This window comes from Myotis yumanensis, unplaced genomic scaffold (assembly GCF_028538775.1).
Source record: "Myotis yumanensis isolate MYYU_CA2020_CCGP unplaced genomic scaffold, mMyoYum1.0.hap1 SCAF_6, whole genome shotgun sequence".
In the NCBI taxonomy this organism is placed as follows: domain Eukaryota; kingdom Metazoa; phylum Chordata; class Mammalia; order Chiroptera; family Vespertilionidae; genus Myotis; species Myotis yumanensis.
The window spans coordinates 5336474-5361040 of NW_027223757.1; the positions used below are offsets into that span (position 1 = coordinate 5336474).

The 24567-nt window shown below is 40.9% G+C and overlaps 1 protein-coding gene across 3 annotated transcripts in view; it reads right to left on the minus strand.

Moving 5' to 3' along the window:
* The window catches only part of ARID1B (AT-rich interaction domain 1B), a 401326-nt gene that overhangs the window by 228866 nt on the left and 147893 nt on the right, over positions 1-24567 (minus strand). For all 3 annotated transcript variants that reach the window (XM_070417417.1, XM_070417415.1, XM_070417416.1), the window contains one exon: positions 10687-10836. In XM_070417417.1, the coding sequence (XP_070273518.1) occupies positions 10687-10836 (150 nt within the window). The remainder of the gene's footprint in view (positions 1-10686; positions 10837-24567) is intronic.

Sequence of the window (24567 nt, forward strand, 5' to 3'; positions counted from 1 at the left end):
CAGCCCTCCACACAAGGGTTTGTCTTGCTCCCATCCTCTCCCTTCCCCGGGGGCTGCCCGCCCAGGCTGGTGGCGTCAGGGTGGCTAGGGAAGGAGGAGAGGCGGGGAACTTTTCGTGCCCAACCAGGTGACCATCGCCTCCTCTCCCAATCCCGCTGGGGCCTTTGGGCCTGGGCTGGGATGGGAAACTGGGGGGTGGGTGGTGGTGGACGCGGCCCCTTTCCCGGGGGGGTCGAGGGCCAGCTCCCTCCTCAGGGCCAGCGGACAACCTGCGCCGCCTCCCCCCCCCCCCCACCCCCGTGTGGCCAGCTAACCTCCCATGGTCCCCTCACACCCCACCTCCACCCCGTCTACAAATTCATGCACCGGGCTCTAGTAGGAAATAAAAGGGACACATTAAACCACAGAGAATCAATCAGCAAATCCCAAACTGTGGGATCTCTACTAAACAAGTGACCCAGCTTCTTCAGCAAATAAGTTACAACAGAAAAAAGAAAAGGAGAGGGAGGGAGAAAGGGAGAGGCAGAGACAGAAGAAAATCCTAGCGATGAAAAGGTATAAACCAACTGCAAGACTGGACTTTTTTGGGGTCCTGATTCAAACAATGTAAATAAAACAGAAACATTTGTTCCATTTGAGACTACTAGAAATGTGAACACTAGATAACTACAAAAAAATTATATTTCAAATGGGAGAACTCTACTATGATTTTTTTATAAAACCATTTATCTTTTACAGATATACTAAAATGTTTACAGATAAACTGATATACTGTCAGGGATTCACTTCAATACAGTACTGAAGGTGGAAGTTGGGGGTGAGGGAAGAAAGCAAAGCTTAGATGCAGTAAGTCTGGCCATGGAACTGCTGAAAGCCCAGTGCTGGGTGCTTGGGGATCCCATCTACTTCTGTTTATGTTTAGTGATTTTCATTTAAATGAAATGAAGCTAATCCCAAAGCAGGCTGAAGCTGTGGTGCTGATTCGAGATTTCACTTGAGACTACAAGAACTTCCAGATGGGTCCCGTTCCCTCCATCTCCTCTCCCAAGAAAACCCACTGAGCACAGACCATTTAATCCTTTCCAGTTCCTTATCCTCCTCCCATTTTATCTTTAACATGTATGCTGTACTATTTAATCCCAACACTTAGCTGTCTTTAAAAAAAAATCCCTCCATAATCTTCACTAAATTAACCTTGCCAGCTTCATTTCCCCCTAGACCCCCAAGGTAAAGCCTGCCCTCACTGCTGACTCAGTGATCCTTTCTCAATCTCATCTCGACCAACTGCCATCCTTGCCTATTCTGACACTCCTCCCCTTCCTTCTCTGCCTCAGTGGCAATATCAGCATTACCTGGGAACTTGTTAGAAATGAAATGATTGGGCCATACTCCAACTACAGAATCAGAAACTGTACAAATTTAACAAGCCTTCCAGGTGACTATAATGAACACAAAGCTTGAAACACTAGGTTAACAAATGGAAAGGCCCATTCCGGTGGCCTTAAGGCTTGACTATCAGCCTATCTCTGGGGCAAAATGCATCCCTATTGTAAACACTAACAAAGAAGACCATCAACCTTTACATTAAAATAGAGTTGGGCCCTAACTGGTTTGGCTCAGTGGATAGAGCATCGGCCTGCAGACTGAAGGGTCCAAGGTTCGATTCCGGTCAAGGGCATGTACCTTGGTTGCGGGCACATCCCCAGTAGGAGATGTGCAGTAGGCAGCTGATCGATGTTTCTCTCTCATCGATGTTTCTAACTCTCTATCCCTCTCCCTTCCTCTCTGTAAAAAATCAATAAAATATATTTTAAAAATAAATAAATAAAAATAAAATGGAGTTGGGATCAAACCCAAGCCCCACCACATTCAGGCACAAATTGCTGTATGACCTCTCAGGGTCATTAATAACAAACGAGTAAGTATCAAGGGGCTGCACATTTCTAAACACCAGGCCAGGCAGCGCACGCGCTCCAGGCCTACCTATGGCCAGGCTCCTGGAGGTACCTCCCACCACCTTTCTATAGTGAAGTATTAGTGTTGTTCGCACTATATAATTCTTTTCTTTTCCTTTACTCTGGTACTTGAAAAAAATTAACATTTTAAACATGAAATGAGTAGCATTATCAAATTATAATTCAATTCCCAATTATAATATAAAACAGAAAAACTGTAACTAGTGAAAGTTTTCCACCAAAAAGCCAAAAATGCTTTATTACTGAAAGAGATCTGCATCAAGTTTGAGGATATTTCTCTTTCTTTTCTCCACTTGAATAAAATAACAGCAAAGGCCCAGGCAGCCATAGCTGCTACTGACTAGGATCACCCTGACTTCTACAGCAATTAGAAACAACAGAACATTCGTGTCAAATGATGCTCTAACATTCTCAAAATGATTTTCTTCATTCTTCAGTAGTTTCTTCTATTTACTTATTTAAGAAGCTTTCAGGAATAACAAAAACAAAACACACACCCCCCAAATGCATAAAACTGACCATTCTATATGAACTGAAATTGTTAAGGAAGCAAATTATCTCTATATTCAAAATTAGTGCTGAGCTTTTACTATCCTGCTCTGTCTCCCAAGGGAGAAAAAACACAGCGGAGTGAGGAAAGCCGCCACTTTCTCCTTTCGCCCTCCTAACCTCTGCCAGCCTGGCCAGGAGCCATCCCACTGCTGATGCAGCAGCCAGGCCCTGGCACCACCTCCCAGCAGCCAGGAGGGCTCCAACCAAGTCCCAGAAGCAGTCACATGGTTCCTCAGTCTAGGGTGGCTTGCTCAGACCTGAAAGTAAATGTTCTCTCCTTAGCTGCTCACAAACTCTTCAAACTTCGCCCCCCGCCCCCTGCAATGGCTCCAAGCTAAGACCATTGCAATAGAGATAGCAAGAAGAAAGGAGGAGATTCAACATTCAAACATGACCTAAGGCTTCCCCAGTAGTCAATTACCTGTAAAACAAGAACAATTTTTATCAACCTAAATTCCAAAGCTTTTATTATCAAGTTAATTCATAGACTCCAAAGTTAGTAACTAAATGCTAAGCAATTAATGACAACAATAAATGCCCCTGTCTTTGCTCCCATTACAAATCTTATAAAGCAAAGGATATAAACATTTCCATGATTTAACACAGGCCTTCTATGGTTAATTTTCCACAAAAGCTACAGAAGCAGCAGCAGCTTATAAGTTAACATTTTGTCATATAAATAATAGGAAATATAGATTAGAGAAATTAAATAACAACAGCAATAAAGAAGTGTTTATACTACAATGGGTCACTGCCAATGTGCTTAATGTAATCTCTGAACTCCTTTAGTGACCTATTTGAGTGACAGGTTATTAAGCTTAAAGTATTTTACCCTCATGCTCCAAAGCTATCTCCTTTTCAAATGATGCCCATTTGCCAAATGCTTTCCATTTACTGCATCTTCTTTTGAAATAGCAGATCACAAAGATGTCTAAATAAAGTAGTACCTTTATATATAAATGGCTAAGTGACTGGCCCACCAGCCGACAGCTATGACGCGCACTGACCACCAGGCGGCAGACGCTCAACGCAGTAGCTGCCGAGCAACATTAACTTTGCAAAGTGCCCTCTTGCACTCCGGGATCCCTCAGGGGATGTTGGACTGCCAGTTTCGGCCCGATCCCCACAGGCCAGACCGAGGGAACCCACCTGCCGGAGGAATCCCGCTCACTCCTCAGATGCCCTTTGAGCCATGGCATTGCCCTACGTGCAGCTGACCAGGGAGGGACCACTGCCAGGGAGGGACCGCAGGAAGTTGGCTCCAGGGCGTGTCTGGCCATCTCACCCAGTCCTGCCCCGCAGGCCACCTTCTAATTAATTTTCTTTCAATGTGCACAAATCCATGCACCGGGCCTCTAGTTTAGAACATATTTAAACACTCACATGTAAGTTGACTCAGACTTCCACTTGGTTCAACTATTGAGAGATTGATCCACTGTGCCACATGGCCTGCCAAGCAAGTACTATTTTCCGTTTTAAAAAGTTTTAAACAATAATCTTTTATGAAAAATCAATAAGAAAAAATAATACAAGTCACCAATTCCAAACATAACTAATATGTTCCTTCAAAATGACGCTGACTCTTTAACCAACCTCAGAGTCTAGTTCAGTATCACTCAAGGTTGGGCATTACCTCTACTTTCAAGAACAAGAAACTGGTCCGACCCCATGATCGTTTCTGCTTCTCTACCCAGCAAACTTGCCCCATTCCTCAAGCCCTCCTCTAGGGCCCGTTTACCAGCACCAGGCCATAGCTTGAAATACCCGTCCCACTGTGAATGCCGGTCCTCCTACTGGACCGGAGCCCCTTTGGGTTGGACACACTGGGTTCCCAGCATATAGGACATTCCCAAGCACAAAAAGTTCAATAAATGGTTTACATTTTGCTTTTCTACCCATTCTATCATCTGCAATTTTTTCAGTAAACCTAAGGTTAAAAGAATAAAAAGATAAAGTTAAATCTTGAGAAGTATGCATTCATAATACCCAATATTTCTCCCAAAATCTGCGATCATCCTATCAGCTGGAAGAAAAACTATACCCAAAAGGCCAAAGCCTAAAACACTCTTGCCACTTTACACTAGGGGTTTTAAAAAAAATCCATCCTGACGTGTCTTTTCTCTTAAGATGAATTGAGACTCACTGGAATAAAGTTACCGCCTACAAATCTTCTCTAAGGAAAAGAAGATTTTTCTGGCTGTGAAAAGTGTAGTTTCAAGCCATGAGAACAGAGAGGGCTCTGCAAGGCTGTCAGCTCACAGTCCTGAAGTGAGCTGGACAGCAGAGGACCAATCAGGGGAAAGGGAATTAACACAGACCATCCGTCTGGGTCCCACCCCAGGGAACTCCCTCCAGGTTACTTGATTCTTGGAACAACTCTATAAACATGTTCTTTTAAAAGTTGTGTATTTTCATTTTCTATACTTACTGCTGGGTGGTAATAAATCCCACAGATTCTAATCCTGCTCATAATTTTGAGCTGTTCATGCAATACCGTATCTATATCACTCTCATTTGTATCAGTGGAGAGGTCCGGGTTATCACCCACATAGATGGCTATTGCACCTCTGACTATTGCACACGTCTTCAAGTGTAGACATGTCTGAGCATGACTTAGGAAAAACAACGTTTTATGAAAAACTACTTTTTATTCTTTCCATTACATTTAGGGCATTATACTGATAATGTTTAAAACTTTGTATCTAGGTCATTCATATTATATATAAATTTTATTTCAAAAAAGTTAGGAAGCATATAAAATATATAGGTTAGTAGGTTTCAAGGAGGCAGTTGGTTGTTCCAAGGATGAGGAAACTCAGTGGGTGTAGCGTGGGGATGACAGATCGTCCTACAATGTATGAGGCTCTGACCCAACAGACAGTCTCCCACACTACTTTCAAAAATCCCAACATTCACTTAGATTTAAAAACAAAACAATACAAAATGTTAATTACTTGTCTGAGCCTAGAACCCAATTCCAAAGGACTCTTAAAATAATTTTACTATACATTGAATTTTCTAGGAATAAACTATCACATATATTGAGGGAAGATTAGATTTTGTTTTGACCAAGAGTTGCTTGCCACTAACAACCTGCTTATGACATGAGTTGCTAATGCTCCTGGATCGGTCACATTGTATAGCGGTCAAGTTCACAGTGATCCCACAAATACACACAAGCACCTTTTCCACAACTCTCTTAATATTTGAGAGCATTTACCTAATTAAATATTCAATATTTTACCATCTGCTACTTCCTTTCTCTTTTCCATATACAGTTAATGCATTTTTCTGACTTGTTTGAAATTTTTTGTAGGTAATCTATACTATCTATGAATTTTGTATCCATAAGATCTGTGAATTTTATTTAGAAAGAATAAAGGAGACAATAGAAAAGTTTCATTATATAATGGGAATGTACTGCCTGTACATTCTATATTATCTATTATATTACATGTGTATAGTTTTAAATTGTGTAAGGGATGTCAAATTAACAACTAGAAAATACTAAGAGAGTCCCAGTTCCAACAGTATGGCAGATTAGACGTTCTAAATGTCTACTCATTGAAAGACCTAAAATATTGGATATAATGCCTTTTCAGATGCATTCGGAACTTAACATAAATGTGAGTAAAACCAGATGCATACAGAAAGTAAACCAAGAACACAGAAAGTAAGAGCAATAGAAGCTGACCTTTGCTCAGATTTTAACTTTCCATTTGACAACTACATAGGAAACAGGGGAAGGAGAAGTAGTATAGGGCCTGCCAAAGGGGAGTAAAATATGAGAAAATACCTGTCAATTAAGAGCATGAAACCCCACTAAACAGAAGAGAGAAATACCTGACTTGAACTTAATACTCAAAAGTACGAGGAACTAGAAAATGGCCCCTTTGAGAATTAGCAACCACAGTCTAACCATCACCAGGGTTTCTGGTCAAAATTAACACTTAATGGTGTGGTCTGCAAAGCCTCACGAAGAAAATTCCATTTAAAGTGGTCCCAGAAGCCATCAGCACCGGATCTATGATCAACCCTCACATCACTATTGTGGGACAACGGAACATTGCGCTTATCCTGATGTAATACACTCACAACCTCACCTAGGAAGGGCTCCAACCATGTCAGCCAGTAACGAAGTGTGACAAAACCCCCAAACTCAGTGGTCTAGAATAATCTTTTTCACTGAAAAAAATATAATGAAAAATAAAGAGACCACATTATAACAACATTCTTAGGAAAAAGCATGGTAGAAAATGAAAAGTTTATATGAAAAAACAAACATACACAAATAGCCAAGAAAACTCTGAAAAAGAAAACTAATGAAGACATACTAACCCTACCGGCAATGAAAAAAATAATAAAAACTATAGAATACTGGGCATTAATAGAAGGACCAACAAATTTTTTTTTAAAAAAATTAAGAATATAACCCCACACACTGTACCTAAGGAAATTCAGTAACTAACAAAAGTGGCATCTCCAATCAATTGGGGAAAGAGAACTCTAACGGTTAATTTTATGTGTCCACTTGGAGTGTTTCTGGATGAAATTAGCATGTAAATCAGTGATTTTCAATAAAGTAGACTGCTCTCTATAATGTGGGTTACCTCATCCAATCAACTGAAGGTCTGACTAGAACAGAAAAACCGGCTTCTGGAAGCCACAAGGCATCACCAGCCACCTACCTTCAGACTTCATCTTGATGTGGGCCCTCCTCCTGGGTGTCCAGCCGTCAGCCTTTGGACCACAACTAAACAGCGTCTCTCTTGGGTCTCCAGCATGCTGGCCCACACAGCGGAGTCTGGACTTGCCAGTCTCCATAATTATGTGAGACAATTCCTTATAATAAATCTATCCTAACCAATTGGATGTGTATACATATACTGCATATATATATACATACAAGCCCCTCCATATGACCATCCTCCTAAAAAAAAAAAAAATCTCATAATATGTCAAAAGACAAATGACAAGATGAGGAATAGTGGTTACTTACTTAAATTACAAAGGTCTGGTCTCCCTAATATATAAAGAGTTTTCATAGATCAATTTTTTTAAAGACCAACAACTAAAAAGAAAAATTTAAGATAAAAAAATGAGTTTAAAGTCTTGGAGGAAAGGAAACACAAATACTTTTAAATATATAAGATGTTCAGCCATCAATCACAAGATAAATGCAAATTAAAACTACATGATCAGATTGGCAAAAATCCAGAAGCTTCATAAAACCATGCCTTTGGCACATATGCCAGGAAAAAAGTATTCTCACACATCGATGGTAGGAGTATAGACTGGTAAACCCCTAAGAGGAACAATCTGGCAATATTTTCCAAAATTATAGCTGTAGTGTCGCTTCCAGGAACTTATCCTGCAGATATGCTTGCACATTTATGAAATGGCACATATTCAAAGTTTATCATGGCAATATTGTTTAAATTGCAAATAACTAAAAATAATCTAGATGCCCACAAAAAGAGAACTGGTAAAATAGATTAGGGTAGGTTCATGAATAAAGCTATATTAAAAAGAATAAAGGACTACCTTGTGTACTTTTTTGCAGAGATTTACAGAAAATATATTTAAGTGAATGGGGAATGGGGTTACAAAAAAATAGAGAGTACAAACAGTATGTTATATATAGTATGCCATCATGTGTGTAAAAATTAAAATACGGTATTTTGCTGCTTTGTATAAGAAACTCTGGGAAGAAATACAATAAACTAATAAAGTGGTTATCTGGCAAAGGAGGGAGTGGTGGTGGATTAGGCAAAAGAACTGTGGTGGGAGACCTTTCTTTGTACTTTTTCATTTCTAAAGCAAATGAATGTATTGATTATTCAAAACATTATATATAAAAAATTGTTAAAGACACAAAATGAGTGAGGTATCTTAATGGAACTCTAAAATTACCTTCTGTATCAATCACATTGACCAGACACATGAAGTATTATTTGCTGGTTGATTCCCTAATATAAAATCTATGTATGCTATGATTGGAAACAAAATTGAAGTCTGCAGAAAGGAATATTATGTCTATTGTGAAAAACTGGCTTATTACATTAAAAATAGTTAAACCACTTTGGTTTTTAAATGTATGTGAATTCAGTATTACAAATTCTTATTAAAATTCAGCTTGATTTTGAAAATATTTTATTGGCTATTTTTGTTTTTGGATATATTTGGGGAATTCTTCTGTTTGGGGAGGTGCTAACTATATCTAAAACACAAGATTTCACTTCCCAGAGAAACTTTCTAAGTCAGTCTGAACACAGAAAGAACATTGAACTCTCTAAAACACAAACTATCCCTGTCAAACCAGACCCTCCAGTTAGGCCACTGAAACGTGTCCACCTTCCACTGCTTTGTCCTGTCATGAATTTAATGAAACTTGAAAAATACTAGACACTCGGCAGTTAGGGAGCATGAAAATAAAACATTTCCAACATACTCTGAGGAATGTTTGGTTTTTCTCAGAATAAACACAATATTTATGTTAAAAAGTCATGGTTATGTAGTATTTCCTATACAATGATATGTATCAATCAAAGCATAAAACAAGCCTAAACTAAGCCCATTAGAATACTATTCATTAAAATACAATTTTACCTGTAGTATGCTTTAAATATTTAAATGTGAAGGATATTAAATAACTAATTGCCATGTGGCAGAAGTCATCAGTGACTGCTTCATAAAGGAAGTCAATTTTGAGCTTGGTCTTAAGGAAATGACAGGCATTCAGAATCCTTAATCAAATTGGTTTTACAATCAGAGATTCATTTCAGCACACTGAAGGAAAATGAGTAATGTAATCTCTCTCTTGAGTCCTTCCTAAATTTTGACGACATGACAAAACATTCTACATCTACAGAGAAGTTCAATCAGTTCTGAAAACCCCCGAAAAACCTATAACTTTACATCTCACAAACCCAGACACCAGGCTCTTACTGAAAAAGATATGAGAAAGGTTTTTAATTTCCCACAGTTTAATAAAAGACCAGAACAAATAACTTAGAAATAATGTACATTCCTCCCTCGATAAATCCCTTTACATGGTAACAAAATTTTGAAAACATGTATGCAAAAGACAGGATTTAACATGTTTAATGTATTTTGTTTAAAGTCAGAAACTCCTTTCAGAACTCTTAAATAAAAGTGATGTGGGAAGACTCCAATGAACCCAAGATAATACTTAAGAATTCAACTGAACTGATTAAAACTAAGCTTCATATATTTATATATTTTGCTTAGCCTCAACCAATCTCAAGATGTGTAAAAAGCACTTTAAAAACTGAAAAGTCAATGTCCTGTCTTCCCATCTCTTCACCAGCCCTACCCCACAAAAGAGAAAGAAGAGAAAAAATATATAAAATGGAAAGTTACATCATGATGCTTATGATGGAAGTGCATGAAAGTTTTATTTGGATTCAGAGTCCCTAGCTCATGATGCTTTAGTATCCCCAATGACAGTCTCTAAAACAAGATGAAACTGAACAATTTTACCAAATGCATATATTTACCAAATGCATACATTACTGTTTTCCTAAAATTATATAAGCTGAATGTATAGCCCATAACCTACAAGAGTATTTAATGAGGCTAATTTAAACTAGACGCTGCTTCATATACTTAGTACATGATTCCCTTTAGTTTTGTAAAATATTATAATTGAAGTGGCTGTTTATAAGCTGGTTACAGAAGAATAACACTGCCAAAGGAATCGATGTTTTAATATAGTGGTGCTTGCCATTAAAACAAAAACAAAACAAAAAAAAGTTCACGGTAAAAATACCATGAATGTACCAACTCGCAAGATTAAATGATTGATAAAACCACCTTCCTGAATAAGCCTCAAAGTGACAGACCACTTTCTTGAAAGATTCAAAACACAAATGACAAAGAACATGAAAAGTCTCACATTTTCTGCTGTCACTATCCAGTAATGTAAGACGCTATTAAACATTCTTCCTACCTTTCAATTTCAAACACCCATCCATAAACAAACAGTTTAGATTAGGTTATAGTTTTGCATTTTCTAAAACTACATTTTTCCCACTAAGAAGGGAATTTGTTAAGTGGGACAGGAGCCCGGTCTGTCTTTGGGACCGGACCTCGCGGCCAGTGCGAGGCCTGGAGAAGGGCAGCTGGTGGGGCTCACCTGCTGCGGCTGGTACCGCTGCTGAGACTGGGATGGCAGGTACTGCGCCTGCGGAGGCAGGTGCGGAGGCTGCGGCTGCTGGTTGTAATATGGCTGCTGGCCCTGCTGGCAGTAACCACTCACACCTTGCTGTCCATACTGAGGCGGCATCTGTCAAAAAGGCAGGCAAAGGAAGCGAGGAAGTCAAAAGGTGCAATTCAGTGAGATCAAATATGGTTTCAATTCAGCAACATGAAGTGGGTTCTTTGCTAAGCAATTGAATTCAATATTTTTAATATTCTTTCCCTTACATAAATCGACCCTTTGCCTTCTATTCACATAATATCAATGAAAGCAAAAGATAATTTGACATTGCTTTAAAAAATAATATTTTTATCAGATAGTAAATATTAGTAACTTCATAAAATGTGTGTGTGGAGGGGAGGACGGGCTCCTAATACTGACATTTAAAAATAGCTAAGAAAGAAGCATTATGTTAATCCATTCTCATGCAACACACAAGATGAAAATGAATGCCAACAGTCCAAGTTCACTAACTCCCATTTTGCAGAATCTTGTGGTTTGGGTGCATGTATAGGGCGCATGCTTCTTTCAACTAAGGCCAAAACTTCCCAATTACGTTTTTAGCACATACGGTACAGTTACATTAGCAATTCCACTGACTATTTTGCTAAACACACACACACACACACAACCCTACACTGCTTTACAACAAATGAAACCCTTTTAGAATAATATTATGAATGTCAAATAACATAACCATCAATATGAGTTACTGAAGGAAAGTATTCAATCTAATACAAAGATAGTATTTCCCTAGTTGATGAAACAGGTAATGATGTAAAGCAGTGCACTGCACTGAAAAAAATAAGAGGTATAAACAAAAATATGGCCTTAAATAAGTCTTCTCTATCTCTAATTTACATAAGCCTAAAAATCCTGGAAACCATTAAAAAAAAAGTCGTTTCTTTCTCATGTAATAAGTATACCGTTGATATTTTTTCATTTGTGTGTTGTTTTTTTTAATGAGAAATCTATTGACTTTCTTTCTAACTAGGAGAGAGAGCAGGACAGGAAAAGAAAAACAAGATATTAGGATGGCCAAAAGCAGTACCCTGGAGACAAGAACAGTGAAGTCACTCTGTTAATACCACAATATGGTCCATCTGAGAACTCCAAGAACTTGAGCCCCAGAAGCCCACACACTTAAGAATTCAGTGATCAGTTCCAGATACACACTTAAGAAACAAATGTACTATAGAATATTGAATGGTGAAAACAGGGAATGGTAAAACGAGGAAAATATTAAAATACTTTGCCTCAAAGACCAATTAGCGCTGTAATTCATAACACATACAATGAAGTAAAAGGAAAAAATGTAAAAAGTTACAGTGCACACTTCTTTTGAACCAGTCAAGATAGTTCCAAGACCTATCAGCAATGATGACAAACCATCTGGCCACAATGGTCACAAGTGCCCCCGTCACACAGAGCCCAAGTCAGTAGAGCAGGCAAGTTTGTACTGAAAAACCGTTTAACAGCACAGTTGAATTCTTTACTTTTATTTATTTTACAGTTTGATATCTTATAATGAATGTATGTCCCTGCCATAAGCCAAGCCAAAGAATTTCCATAAAATACAACTCCACATGCTGGAATACCATATACTACCCACAACACATATCCTTGCGTTCAACACCCATATGTTTGATTTGATATCTAATACTGTACTTCACACAAGTGTCTTTGCAGTTTGATTTGAAGCAGTTAGGGTAACACTTCTGCCGGTGTTAAAATGACTGCAAAGCTCAGTCAACACAGCCAGCAAACTCCCCTCTGAATTGCACTTTAATATGTTGCTTCTGGTTTACAGGAACCTCACACACAATATGGAAGTGTTGTTTGGGGTGGGGGTTCTATTTTCTAAACGAAACAACAACAGGACGTTATAGGAAGGAGTCTACTAGCACCAAAGCAGTCACAACGTACAGAATCTCCACCTACTTCAGCTCTGAAGAGCTTTGGGGCAGACTGGGTTGCAGGGGAGGCAGATGAGAGGCAGGTAGGGTAGGGGAGAGGATAAGCAAATCTTCAATGGAGCCACAGCAACAATCTGCAGAATAGGCCGACTTCAGAGGGAAGCCAGCAAGCACATCTGCTGGGGAGATCTCACTACTGACTTTCACAATTAAACCTATTTGCTCTCCTGTTAGATACACAGGCTAATCCATTTGGCACTAACCTGCCTGGCCACTCACCCACTGTGAGCCTGGAATGAGGTGACCTGTAACACAGAGCAAGGGGGCCTGCAGCTAGACCTTGGGCTGGTGCCCATCAGCAGCCCAGTGCCCTTACGTGAGAGCCACTGAACAAAACAGAGATTACGAACTCTAGTTCAGTTAAAGACTCTCTGGGTTAGAAATGTATAAAATCTAAATCCAAGTCCTACTGTGCCTCGGGTGTGGGAATATGGTCAATTATAATGATATTTGCTCTACATTTCCACCTACAAAATGGGGCTGCCTTCTCTATTAATTCATATTGCTATTATAACCAGCAATATAATAATCCGACTTGGAATTCTACACAGATGCTACAATTATTTATTAAATTATAGTTGTAGTGTTAGCTCTAGAGCAGTGGTCGGCAAACTCATTAGTTAACAGAGCTAAATATCAACAGTACAACGATTGAAATTTCTTTTGAGAGCCAAATTTTTTAAACTTAAACTATATAGGTAAGTACATTGTTATTAACTTAATTAGGGTACTCCCCTAAGGCTTAGGAAGAGCCACAGTCAGGGGGCCAAAGAGCCACATGTGGTTCGCGAGCCGCAGTTTGCTGACCACAGCTCTAGAGTATTAATTATTTCCCAAGTCTTACCTTTAAAGAGCAAGTTCTAAATATAATACTTCAGTTGTTTAATTCTTTAATGATCAATACTGTTTTTATATTTTTAAATATGTCTTTATTGATTTTTAGAGAGAGAAGAAGGGGGGACAGAGAGAGAGAGAGAGACAGACAGACAGACAGACAACCTGGGCACGTGCCCTGACCAGGAATCGAACAGGCAATCTTTTGGTGCACAGGATGACCAACTGAGCCACATTGGCCAGGGCAATATTTTTGTTTTAATCACTTTAGATACAGGGCTTTCAAAGATCTATTGTATGCTTGTCTGACATCTTCAACCAAATAATCATTATGAAACGTGAATCGACAGGCTGAGCCTACTGCTGCCGGCTGTCTGCACAGCCCCAGAGCACAACTCTGGTCTCACTGTGCTGTCTCCTCACTTGCCGTCAAAGCACTCAGCCACGGCTTGTGACCCTGAACTCGATCCCAATGGAATCTACTGAGGATGGAGAAACCCACTACATGGTAAACACTATGCAGGATCAGTCCATGAGGAAGCACATGGGCTTTTATTGTTTGGTGAAGTCGATTTTGGCTACTTAGAGTCTTTTTGTTTACCTCTTAGCTCTCAGAACCATATTCAGGGCAAACAAGATTACCAGACAGTTGAGTGCAAGTTGCTGAGAGCTGAGGATACACAGCCTTTCTAGCTCAGAAGTCACCCCTTCTCCGACCAGCCTAACCAGCTGAGCACAGCCCCAACCCCATCATTTTCATGCCGTTCTGATTTTCTTTTAAAAACACAGGGGAGATGACTAGAATTAGTTAGTTAGTTAGTTAGTTAGTTAAACTCCTTAATTTTGCATCCATGTATTTATTTATGCTGTCCTCATCACTAGAATATAAGCTCCCACACTCCTGGCATGCTCCCTGGAAGAAGGCCTGCCATCAGTAAATGTTTGTTGAATGAATGAAAGTCTTCCAAAAAGTTACTAAATCAAGTTATTATAAAAATGTTAAAGTGATGAAGAAACTCATTATAAAAGTGAAATCACTTGTACCATCCAAATCTTTGATACATGCATCACCAGCTTCATCCAACAGCCAAAAACAATGAGCTTCACGCTAAAGCAGCACAGGCCCTCGGCTATTAACTGCCAACCCTCCAAGTCATTCCTGCAAATGACCGGACCTTCAGCAGTTTCAATAAAAAGAGAAGCTCTAAACTAAACTAAATGGGAATCTTCAGAAAATTCACGAGATGACAGCATTTCTGTTTGTTATTTAAAAATAAGAAAAACAAGAACTTATTTCACTCATTTCTAAATAAGCAGGATTTTAAAGTGGAATACGAGCACACACGGTAGCAAAAAAATTATTCTAATTTTTAAAGAAATCTGAATGCTTTCAAACATTGTTGGAGAGGGAAAGTATAGCTAAAAATGATTCATTTACTTTAATACTTATTTTAGGAAACTACTTTAACAAAGGATTTGAGTATTAACTTTCACGTCTCTGTATTATGTTAAATGTGCAAAATTCCAGGCTCCATTTTTCATTTCACCTTACCCTGAACTTCATGCTCATACTTGAAAATTGAAGAAATGTCCAAGGTTTATTTTCCCTTATTTATTTCTAAAAAGTTTTACACGGCAGTTTCCCCACTGAGTATAAGGGTGCACTGCCTTATGGCCCAGCAACTTGCATGTAAATAAGTACATGCCAATACAACACTCCAGTGTCCCGGAAAGGATACTCAATGTAACGCTGCTTCCGAGAGCCAGAAAGGGGACAAAATCAAATTCTAACACAGTAGGTAAAGGGAAAAATAGTGTTTCCTGTAGTCATACAATGGAATTCTATACAGTATTTTAAAAAGCAAAGTAGGAAGACCCACATATCAAATCAGTTCAAATCAAAAAATTATAATGCTGAATTTGAAAAGAAAGCAACGAAAGGTTAATGCAATGTGATACCATTTGTATAAATTTTTAATACACAATAGTAGTATACATTGTTCAGGAATACATATATAGTAATGTACAGCCACATGCATTGAAAAGGAAATATGTGACACTCTCTAGGGAGGGGAGGGGGGGGGAAGATGGGGTGGACCTTCAGCCTTGCGTTTTTTTCCCTTTGAAAAAAGAGAGATGAAGCAAATATATCAAAGTGTTAACAACAATTATAATCTTGGCACAGCTACACAAGTATCAACTCTATTTGTCTCCGTACTTTCATAATTTAAAATAAAGAGTTCACCTCCACCATATCCCACATTCCAGTATCACCAGCCAAAAGGCAGGGCACAGGCGGCTCCAGCACACACAGGCGGGAGGAGCCCAGGCTCCAGAGAACTGCCTGGTCGGTGGTCAGTTACAGAGCTGGGCGAGGACTGTGCTCCGGGCTCAGCCCTGACTGCTGCACCGGTGCCTACTCTGCTCCAGGCCTTTCCCTGGGGCGGATCAGCCAGACTTCATATGGCCCCTAGTCCTGCAAACTAGCAGATCTCTGACAGGAAGGACTCATGCCATTGGTGCAGCCTCACACAGGCTTAGCATCTCAATTCCTGGCTGCATTTCTCTATGGCTCCTACAAGGAACGCTAACCAATTTCAGTCAGAAACGAGTTCCAGACTCAAAAATGTTTCAGAAATACATGTGCTACAAAAATAAAACATAAGATATTAATTAGCACATTAAAGTATCTGTGAAATCCTTAAAAAGTTAAGGCCCTGGCCGATTTGGTTGAGTGGTTAGAGCATGGGCCCGCTGGCTGAAGGTCTGTGTAATGTGTGGTATGTGAGTAAAGAATTAATAGCCTAGAAGAAGAATAACATCACAGTGATATCTATCACTTCTTAAACCAACTCAGTGTTTTTCATTAATCTAGGACAAAATGCAATTTATTCTGGGTTACTTATTGCTGTCTTTCTAAGAGTTATCAAAAAGTTTATTATACCAATTTATCTTTAGCAGCAGAAATGTCCATTTTTGTTTTTCGTCTGAGCCCCTCCAGGTAAATTCTACAAAATGAAAAGGCAAAAAAGCACAGGAAATATCCTACGATCACAACAGCTACATTTTAGTCATTACTGTGGCAAAATCTGCTGGCCTCCAACTGCACAGAAAGATCAAACGCTATTTTTCATGCATAAGAGACAGACTGAAAATTCCCCACAGCCAGGAATTCAGATGTTAAGCCAATGTGTGGCTGAACCAATTGCATGAGGAAATTTTATTATGTCAACATGTCCAGTCAAAAATAATGTGCTAGAAGGTAATAAATAAAGTTTACAAGGTCAAGATCCTACAACTGCTCCACAATCTACAGTCCGTCAAGCTAAGCTCCCAACTGAGACTTCTAAACAATTTAGTTGCTTTTTCCCCCTCCAATTGTCTTATTTCAAAAAGGAAAATCTTATCCTTAGGCTTGACTAAGGGAGAAAAACAGTACACAATTTCCTGAAATTACTCCTTCACGCTTGAAAAATGAGAAACAATCAACAAATGTATATTGAACACTTATAAGCATTGTACACTACAGCTAAATTCCTTCCAATTAAGTTCAGCTTCCCTTGAATAACAACAACAACAAAAAGACAACCAGGGGGGAGGAAGGAGCCCACAAAGCATTCAAGGGTCAGTGTCTTCAACCCCAGAACAGACTTGATGACTGATACACAGCTCGTGCTGCTCTGGGGCCACTTCATTTGTGCCCAGACCCTTGCTCCTAACAGATGACTTCCAGGCCATAGACACTGCTGCTGTTTATAGACTGAAAAATAACCAACATACCTGGGCTACTTTAACCTTCTCCTTTAGCTTAAAATAATTTTTAATTTGTATCAGAAAAAAAAAATTTACTTTCTGATTTGGGAAACGAAGTTAAAAAGTTCTCATTTGTCGCCCAGCCGATGTTGCTCAGTGGTCGAGCGTCAACCTATGAACCAGGAGGTCACAATTCAATTCCCAGTCAAGGGCACATGACTGTGTTGCCAAGTCGATCCTCGGTAAGGGGTGTGTAGGAGGCACCCAATTGATGATTCTCTCTCATCATTAATGTTTCTCTCTCTCCCTCCTTCTCCTTTCCTCTCTGAAATAAAAAAATATTTTTAAATGCTCTAATCTGTCATCAGTAATAAGTCCTTTTACATGACAAATTGGTTTTCTAAAACCTCCTTTAACAGGTACACACAATATTAGAGTGTATAAAGTAGATAACAGTGACAATAATATACATATAATTTCTCTCAGATGTCTTTACAATAATTAATTGCTGACGAAATAGCCTAGAAAAAGAATAACATCACAATGACATCTACTCACTGCTTATTCTAAGTCCAACTGCTCTATATTTAGCAAATGGCGGCATAAGTGACTCCTAAGCCAGACCCATGTTCTGAGGAGTGAGTATTCTACATGGCTGTGGAGACCAAGTGGCAGAGCTTCCCAAGACCTCAATTTCCAAAATTCCGAGCTGCGTCCTAAACAGCCTTTCTTTGCACTTCATAACCACCATCATCCTAGCACCCATGAATTTATGTATACCCTCCTTAAATTAATTTATATTTCTAATTCACGCTGCTTCTGGAGGGTAACAGGTTCTGGGATGTTATTATCCACTTTGTAAAGTGGTACATCCTTTAGCTTTCGTAAAATTAACTTTGAGCTTCAAAGAGCGCCCCTAACGCTAATACACAGATTTGATTAGCAAATGTATGGCCAAGCACTGCAAACCAAAGCTTTTATTCCACCAGATCAAAGATTCCTTGTCAACTGCTATCTACCCCACTCAGTGCCTTCATTGTTTTCATTGGCTTATCTAAACTGCTTTCGTTCTCTCGTCTTTATTGTGGAACAGAAACTAAAATAGCATGAATGATTCCACAGGCCCAGCAAGCAGGGCCACACACAAAGGGAGGGTCCTTTTACAAGAAACCTCTCCTTCCCATTTTGTCCTGCCTCTGCCTCGGACCACAGCTGCTCACCTTTCCCTCCAGGGCAGCCACTCAGAGGGGACGCAGCTTCACTGGCAGGAAACGCTGCCTCTCACGTGCAGCCACTGTTGAACGCAAGTCTCACTGCACACAAAATTAACACACAAGTGTGTAATTGTAGTTTTATGCTCAAGTGCCCTCATTATGCACTTTAAAACACTTTCTTACCAAGGATCCATCAAGGACATTCGATATCACAGGTCTATAAAGTGTACAGTGTGCTTTTTGATAAAACGGAAGCATCATGCAGCTTCAGAGAGAAAGTCTGTGTGTGACGCACAAGACAATAATCTCATTCTAAAAATGTTAACTAAAAAAGGGACGTATTTCCAATGTACATACATTTGGTGAGGGGGAGGGAAGCCTAACAGACAAAGACTGGTAATCCGTACATTCTACCCTTGAAGAAAAGAGGACCAGTACCTAAGGACAAGTGACTAAAATCTTGCATAAATTATCACAGGGGAGAAAAATTCAGCCAAGAGTCTCCATGCCTTTTTTACATATAACATAAGCAGGAACAAATTCAACAGTGAAGGGAGCCATGCTCATTTCTAATGTGAAAGCTGACATCTAGGCTGCCAGCATCTACACTGAAAGCAAAATGAAACATCAGACTTTTCCATTCCAAACACATGCAGTTGCTTTGAAACCAGACCGAGAGCCTAACTAGGAAACGTACCCACATGTTTGTGCGGAGCTCCTCTCTGAGGAGGTCACAGTGCAAGAGAAATCAAGGCTCCGCGCATCCAGCCTAATAAATAGGTCAGCTCCGCTACCAGAAGCAACAGTTTCCAGGAAAGAGCCACTTACAGAAGGGAAACAGCCCGTGCTGCCTCTCGGGGTGCCCTGACCTCCACCCAGAAGTGCTTTCCCAGGAAGGGAGGCACGCGGTCTTTTATTTAGTGATGACTACATCTCATGGGAAAACAACTTGAAGTCCCCATGTTTGTTATATTATTGCCCAAACGGCCACCGGTAATTTTCAATCAGTGAATATAATCTTTGAGTTGTTTCCATTTTGACAAAGAGCACAAAATAAAAATCAGAACAGTACAACAGTACTTCACACCCGGGCTAGAGCAGCAGGGTTTTCCAATAAGACTTTAAAATAAGTGTCCGGGCGCAGTACTTTCATGTTTTAGAAAACCACCACTTGGTCCGCACACGCGGTAGGGATGCCATCCACTACAGGCGACGGAAGGAGCGGCTCGCCTCGCACCCTCTGGCCAGAGATGTCTATTTTTGTAAAGCACAAGGAGCCAAGGGCTCCACCAACTCTCCTCTATAAACCGGCTGCCAAAACGGATGTGCCAAAGGGGAATTTCAGAGAATTTTAAAGAGATAACCTTTGCTGAGGCTGCAATGTCAACTTTGTAACCGCATGGCTGGAACATGTGCAGTGAATGCAAGACTGAAAAGACTGTTCTGTCTGAGATAACCATGGAGAAAACAGGGATTTACTAGAGTAAGACTAGAATTTTAAAGCAGCCAACAGAGAGCCAAGCAACTGGTATCTTCAATGGAGATGAACTTGACGGTGGGGGAACAGCCGGCTCTTTCTACCTTGGGGATTTTATACCAAGCATATAAAGTCCTCCTTCGTGTGTGTGTGTGTGTGTGTGTGTGCACATGTGTGTGATTCTTTAATACAGCTTTAAAGTTGTTGTGTGTTTTTTTAAGGTAACCATATAATTGTATTATTACCAACAGTCTACAGCTCACCCTTTGAGGGTTAAAGGGCTGGTTGTTTCTATAGTCTTTCTACATTTCTTTTTCTCTCCTGCATGAAGGGAGGGAGGGAGGGAAGGAGGGAGGGAGGGAAAGAGTTTGGTACCTGAATCGATGAAAATGTGAATTAAAAAACCACCAAGCCCCTCTAATATGGGAATTTCAAAAACAATATTGTGTTAACCATGATTCTCTAAAATATACAGTCTGAGTGTTTTATAAGATATTTTTGAGGGAGAAACATGTATATGGTGAACGCGTGCCTGGAGAAAAATACTAGCAACAATAATACAGAAGGGTCAGACGTCTTCACATACCACGCCAAGACCTCAGCCTGCCTATCGGGCCCTCCGAGACTGAGAACCCAGGGAGGTGTGGGGGCCTGCGGCACCCTCCCTGAGTGGGAGACACTGGCTGGGAGGCAGGCAGGCAGCTGAGGCTTGGTCCTGAGCTACCCAGGGACACAAAAGGCTTCAAGTGAGCAGAACCGGCCTTTGTGTTTTTTTGCCCTTTCGGAATGTACTCCTAACCAACAATGAGGCACAAGAAAAGGAGTCCCTTTGGATTAGAAGATGTTTCTACTACTAACCCCTCAGATTTCTTCCCTAAGTGGCTGAAAACTGACTCCTTGCATTTTATTCCCTGCATCAGTCTGAGGTTGGGGGGGGGGGGGGGGGGGGGGGCGGAGAGCGATGAAGAAGATGCTCAAAACTATATCCAACATGTATTTGGACCAAGAAGCTATTTTTTGAGTCGGAAAATCCACATCTACTCCCCCATCCTCAGCAGGCTAACCCTAATCACACTTTATTGTGAATTACTTTTCCAGGCACTATTAGAATTGGCAGAGATTTCAGGTCACTGGCTCAACCCTCTCCTTACTAAGATCAAGGGTTAGGAAACCTGCACAATTTCATCCAGCTGGTCACAAACAGACTCAATTCTCTGTGCGCCTGCCCCCACCCTGAGCTCACTCCATGCTCCTGTGACACTCAGCCCTGAAAGGAGTAATGTGTCAGTGAAGCGTGAGGAGAGACTATAAGTCAGCGGTTCTCAACCTGTGGGTCGCGACCCCTTTGGGGGTCGAACGACTCTGTCACAGGGGTCGCCTAAGACCATCGGAAAACACATATATAATTACATATTGTTTTTGTGATTAATCACTATGCTTTAATTATGTTCCATTTGTAACAATGAAATTGGGGGTCACCACAACATGAGGAACTGTATTAAAGGGTCGCAGCATTAGGAAGGTTGAGAACCACTGCTGTAAGTGGACACTGGACTGGGACTGGAAGAGGGGAGGCTGTGGAGACCTTGCTCTGTTCTAGAAGACAGCAATATAACAGACAAGGCTGGGGCCGGGAGCATAGGAGAAGCAGCAGGAGTGGGAAAGCCTTGAACAGGGCGACCGGTGAGTAAAGAAGACAATGGCTACAAAGGAAAGAGATACGCAATGGTTTTGAAGTTTTAAAAACTGAAATTTTAAAACCTAGGTGGTTTAGATTAATTTAGAAAGCGTTAGGATGCGAAATCTCTACCAACACAGACAGATACTCAACGCAAAAGCAGGCAGAAGAGTCTCTTACTTTTGAGTCACTTAGCACATAAACTTAACCTACAGGATAAACTTGTGATATTGGGTAACAGCTTAAAGAGGAGTTCCATTATGAGGCTGAGACAGCATGAGGAAATGATGCTTTGAAAAAAATATCAAAGTCCTTGAAATATAAATATATCTTAAAGCAAATGCTTGTATAAAAAAGAGAAAATTATTTAATTATTCCCCTTGCCAAAGAAGATTTGCAATTTTTTTCTTATTTCATCAGATGGAACATGTGCCAAGTATCCCCAAAAGATTGGTCAGGAAAAAATATAAGCTGTTGACTTTGAAAATTATTAACAGAAGGACACCTGAGGGCAGGCAGAGGAAGGTTTACTTAACGTGGACGGTTCACCAAATGTTCACTTCTTTCTACTGTCTCTTCTTCAGTAACAATTCAGTAAAACTGGGCATTCTAACCTACTCGTGAGAAAATCGTAAGATATTACCCCCTCAAAACTATACTTCACCACAGATGTAATCTTAGATTGTCCATTTGAAGCACCCTGGCAGGGAAGCCAGTAGACTTTGGGGAAATACGGAAGTCATTTACTGGTTTTGCTAGAATGTGAAGGGGTATAAAATAATTGTCCTAAGGTACAGTCCTCCAATCCAATGACAAATAAGAATAATTGGGTCAAAAAAAAAAAAGAATAATTGGGTCAAAAGATTTTTATTTTTACTAGTATTTTTTACTAGTATTTTAACTATAAGAAAACAATCTCTTACACACCATTAAAATGAAAAGGCCAGGTTTCAAACAGCATCCCCAAATGATTTTCACTTTCACAAACCCCTGAATAAATGCACTGTATATTTTGGAGAGAGGGGCATGGTTTCCAACTATTCCTTTGACATATTCAGTTTTCCTTCAAGAATGTGGCTTGTAAGACTGGTGGAACCGGCTCAAGACAAGGTCTGAGGAATTGTAGGAGGAATTGGTGAAGAATGGTCACCTTTTCTAACCAGAGATGCTACATTCAACAATCACTTAAAACCCACAGCTACGTCAAACTGCTGAGAAAAGGATTAGCAACACCAGCTGGTCATTTGGTTCCGGAAACCTCCTTCCAATATCCTCCGCTCCCGATGCTGGTGGGAGCCTGCTAAGCCACCTCCTTAGCAGTCTCTGATCACTCCGCACATCCAGGACAAATCAACGTTAGGATTCGGGCACCCCATCCCAACAAGTTCCGGTCCTCCCTCTAGGAACTGCCGGTCCAAGGAGGAGCCTCCAGCGGCCATGCCCTGACGTACAGCAGATGGGAACACAGGAAACCTGCCCTGCCACTGGTACGTTAAGTAACGGTGCTTTCAATGATCCGCCGGGCTTTCCTGCAATCAGACCATATTCTAATTCTACTTTATCTCAACTACAAAAAATAAAACACCAATTTCTTAAATTTTCATTAGAAGGAAAAGAGGGTAGAGAAGAGAATCAAAGGAACTTAAAAAACCTGAAGGTTAATCAGGGCAAGGCTTTCAAATATTTTGACTCCAAATCAAAAGATGAGTTATGTTTTATAGCTCATCCCTGAGCACATGACACCCTTACCACATGTGATGCATTCATATTTTATGCTCTAATTCTTTCCCTTTTAAAAAATTCCTGGCTGTAGCCTAATGCATTGTTTTTGTGGCCCCACTAATGAGTGAATCACAATGAACAGTTGAAAAACACTACATTTGAGCTTCATTTTTTTTCAGAGAATACTGTTTTGAATGATACTGTACCAGAATAAATTAGTGTCCATAGATATTGGTTCCCCAACCCCAGCCCTGACCTACAGTTGCCACTGATACACACTGGCATGGCCAGAGAAAGAGCCACCACTGGGCAGGTCACCAGGATACAACTGCCACCTGAGAGGCAAAGTCCACAGAGCAGGGAAGCAACCTACTGAGCTCCCTGCCGCACAGAGAGGAGACAGCAGCTCCAGCAAGGAAACCGGAGCCACAGCGAGAGGGGGCAGAGCGAGGCTGGTCAGCTAGGTCATGGTCCTGAGCTGAGACTCAGAACGAGTGCGTGCTAAGGGGGAGCAAGGAGCGCGGGCTAGAGACGCACGCCGACCTCCCAGCTGGAGAAAGAAATGAAAAGTCTAAAAAGGAGTTCCAGAGCAGACAGTGTAGGAAAGTGAGATGGGAGTAAATTCTAAAATAAAAGAGTGAAGAGGTCCTGAGCCCCGACAGGGGAAGCCCACCCAGCCCACCCTGGCCTCCTGCCTATGCCAGTGAGCAGCTCCTGGGCCCTGCAGCCTGTTCCTGCTGCCCCCTGCCTGCCGGGAGTGGGTGATGTCCCCAGGCACCTCCTGCAGTGCCCACAGGGCCCTGCAGCCCTAGGCTCTGCTCACAGCCGCCCTGCCCTGGCATGCGCAGGTGGGTGCTGGGGGAAGCGGAGGGTGCTGCCCTCGCCCATCCCCCACCCATTGGAGCTGGCCCTGAGGCCAGGGTCCAGGCCCACCCACCATGACCAGTGTCGCCTGCTTCCCATTTCTGCACGTCTCCATCCGAGCACTTCCCACACTGCGGCTGTTTGACAGGGTGCCTGGTCCTAGCCCTGGCTCTGACCCCACATCCAGAGGAGCAGGGGCGACCCCAAAGCCCTGCAGCCCTCTGCCCGCTGACATCAAGGCCCAGGTCAGTGCTCCTGGCTCCCAGAGTCCTGTCTGGCTAGTGGGACAGGGAGAGTCTT